The sequence below is a fragment of the Tarenaya hassleriana genome, unplaced genomic scaffold (assembly GCF_000463585.1).
Source record: "Tarenaya hassleriana unplaced genomic scaffold, ASM46358v1 Cleome28, whole genome shotgun sequence".
In the NCBI taxonomy this organism is placed as follows: Eukaryota; Viridiplantae; Streptophyta; class Magnoliopsida; order Brassicales; family Cleomaceae; genus Tarenaya; species Tarenaya hassleriana.
In genome coordinates, this window is record NW_010966021.1 from 321,639 (window position 1) to 324,741 (window position 3,103).

General features: G+C 50.1%; 2 protein-coding genes across 2 annotated transcripts in view; both read right to left on the reverse strand.

Moving 5' to 3' along the window:
• Positions 1–1,370, reverse strand: part of LOC104818108 (spidroin-1-like) — a 3,094-nt gene extending 1,724 nt beyond the window's left edge. The window contains exons 1-2 of the mRNA XM_019202998.1: positions 1,200–1,370; positions 1–1,138 (exon numbers count right to left, since the gene is read on the reverse strand). Coding sequence (XP_019058543.1) covers positions 1–1,138; positions 1,200–1,370 — 1,309 coding nt within the window. The remainder of the gene's footprint in view (positions 1,139–1,199) is intronic.
• A 295-nt stretch (positions 1,371–1,665) lies between these two features.
• LOC104817705 (fasciclin-like arabinogalactan protein 1) overlaps positions 1,666–3,103 on the reverse strand; it is a 2,166-nt gene continuing 728 nt past the window's right edge. Inside the window, exons 2-4 of the mRNA XM_010546974.2 lie at positions 2,802–3,103; positions 2,290–2,610; positions 1,666–2,211 (exon numbers count right to left, since the gene is read on the reverse strand). Coding sequence (XP_010545276.1) covers positions 1,915–2,211; positions 2,290–2,610; positions 2,802–3,103 — 920 coding nt within the window. The 3' untranslated portion in view covers positions 1,666–1,914. The remainder of the gene's footprint in view (positions 2,212–2,289; positions 2,611–2,801) is intronic.

A 3,103-nucleotide genomic window follows, 5' to 3' on the forward strand; every position in this document is an offset into this window, starting at 1 on the left:
TCGGCATTCCTCTTCCAAAGAAGGCTGGATTCACGTGGGGTGCGACTCCCGGTAGACCAACACCTCCAACGGGAGGGAATGGGGACAAAAGCCCAGGAAACTGAGGAGCTGGCGCCCCGGGAAAGCCTCCATAGCTTCCCATTCTCGCCATCGGTCCACCAAAAGCTGGATCAAATCCCGGACCCATCATGGATTGAGGATGCATCATAGGAGGCCCTGAACCTATCCCCTGGCCAAACCCTCCGACATTCCCCATTAAACCTCTTCCACCCATCACACCAGGCCACATCCTCATTGGACCAAGAGGCCCTCTACCACCCATCCCTTGAGCATTGCCTCTGTCCCAGTCACCTCTACCGAAACCTCTATTATCCACTCCTTGGAAACTCCCACCTGTGGTGATGTTGCTAGCTGCAGGTTTATCAGCCACATCAGAAGGGCCCCCTCTCTTAGCTTGTGCAATTGCAGCTTGTGCCTGAGCATCCCCCATTCTTTTAACAGTATATGGCGAAGCAAATGCAACAACACAAGGTCTCCCGTGGAACACATGCCCATTCATCCCTTCTTTGCAAGCCGTCGTCGCCACAGGATCATAAAACTCAACTTGGCAGTACCCTTTTGATTTTCCGTTAGCTTTCTCATCAAAGAACTTAACCTCTTTCAGAGCCCCGTACTTGCACAATTCAGCTTCAAGCTCCGCATCTGTCGTCCACCAATGCAAATCCCCCACGAAAAGTGTTGTTCCATTACCACCACCTCCACCGCTGGAGGTTCCAACGTTAGCTATAACGCCAGTATTTGTCCCAGGACCATCAATACCACCCCCATTCCCGACCACACTACCACCACCAGGAGCACTTCCACTTGCACCACTAGCATTAGCAATTCCTTGTCTCACCAAATTTTCGTTATTTCCCAAGTTCTGCGGCGGTGGGAAGAGGCCCTGACCACTGGTACTCGGTCTTGGCGCTTCAACGTCGTTGGCCCGGTTAGAACCATGCCCTAACTCTACTCTAAGCCCACCTAAAGTTCCGGCAACGGGTCCACTAGGAACTTGTTGACTAACCTCATTTCCTTTAAACCCTTGACCTCCATATCCACCGGGAACTGCACCAGTAGCGGCAGCTGCACCACGCAGCTGCATTCGTGTCAACCCTATCTTCGTTGTTTCCACCCTGCTCCTCGTTTATAAATCCGACTTGGTCGTTCTTTCTCAACGACTGAAGAAACCCTTCACCGACATTAACGTCGTTATAGAGGTCCTCGTAATCGTCGTCTTCTTCCCCGAGAAATCCATCATCGGCGACGGCGGAAATCGCCTCATTCCGGTGGAACTGGTCCACCTGACCCCTCCCGTCTCCTTCGTCCATCTTTTCTCCCGCCTAATTTCCTCCTGTGGCCCCACACTTTCGTTCCTCTTCTCCGGTCAAAGTAATCGAAGCTCAGGCGCAGTCGAACATGGAACAGCTCGGAGATCAAAGCGATCTCGGGTTGCAGATCTTACCCGGAAGAAAGTTAGAGAGACACGCAAGAAACCCTAATCTTGCAGATTTGTGAAATTTCTGGGATTTTCTAAAACGTATCTTTTCTTTGTTAACGGTAATATTAATATTAATATTATTATTATTTTCTTAACTCACAAGTGACAGCCATAACAACATTACGCACTCCCGAAAGCTTGATAATAAAATTTAACACGTGTATTCCCACGCGCGGGGGTGAGCGCGTGTCCAAACTTCAGTAGCCCAACTGCCCAAGTCGCGTTACACATAAACCACACTAACTAAAACGCCAAAAAAAAAAAAAACAAATCAAATAGGGGAAATAAATAATAACACCCGTTTTATTTACCCCAAAGCTCATTCATTCATGCAAATTAAATTTTTTTTTTTTATAAAGGAAAAATGATAAGAACTAGAGCAGCCAGGAAGCGCAAAAGCAGAGCAAACTCATGACAAAACCGAACTTAGCTCCTCCGCCGATCCTGTCTCCGGCATCGTCAGCTGTCTGATCAGCCACGTTATCACCTTCAGGCGAATCCGCCGGTGATTCCGAATCATCCAAAGAGTCCGGCGAAGGAGCCTCCTTGGTCTTCTTCTTCTTCTTCCCCTTGGAGGCCTTCGGCGAATCCGCAGCCTCATCTTCCGGAGCCGGAGCAGGAGAAGGCGTTGGGGCTTCCGCCACCTTGAACAGCTCTTTCGGCAACAAAACCTGCCGAATAATCAAGCGATCATCGTTGATAATCAAAGAATGATTCTTAATTATTTGCGTTAATTATATGGGTTAGACCTTATCGGTTGCGTAGATGGCGAGGGGCTCCTCGTCGATCAAAGTATCGGTGATCTTGACGGAGTCGATCCTGGTCCTGAGGGTGACGTCATCGCCGTCGTTCTGGACAGTGAGCTCGAACTTGTTGGCGCCGTCGGTGGCGAGAGTGTTCATCGGACCATTGTTGGATTTGAGCATCGCCATCGAGTAGTACGTCGGCACCGCCAGGAACTCCATGAATGCTTCTTTGTTCGGACCCGTCAAGTTCTTGTATTTCGGCATGAACCCTTTCATGGCTTCGTCCCCTGGACAGAACACCGTCATCCCTCCTTCCACGCTCTCCTGCAAAAACAAACATCATCAGATCTATTTTGTCCGAATAATCCACCAATCCTGTAACAATATACCCTTTTTGCGTACAGATCATGCAAATCTTGGATTTCTATACACTCGGAATCAGAATCTACTTTCTTCAAAATTCACTGGAGTTTGGGGATGGATCATGGCGGTGTTAATTAACGAGTGAACACTACCTGGTACGTCTTGGAAGCTCCGGGGTTGGCGAGTAGGGCCTCAGCGAAGACCTTGCAGCCATGCGCCGACATTATTCCGGTGAGGTTCATCTCCGCCGGAGCCGGCGTCGGAGCCGCCGCCACCTCCGACGGCAGGACCTTGCTTATCTGGATGATTGATATGTTGTACGGAACCTCCTCTAGGGATTTCACGAAGAACGCCGACAGATCTCCGCCGTCCGGTCCGAATCCGACCTTGCCTCCCCTCAGATCTGTGATGTTGACGAATCCAGTTGTTCCCGGAGCCGAGCCCGTGGCCTGGA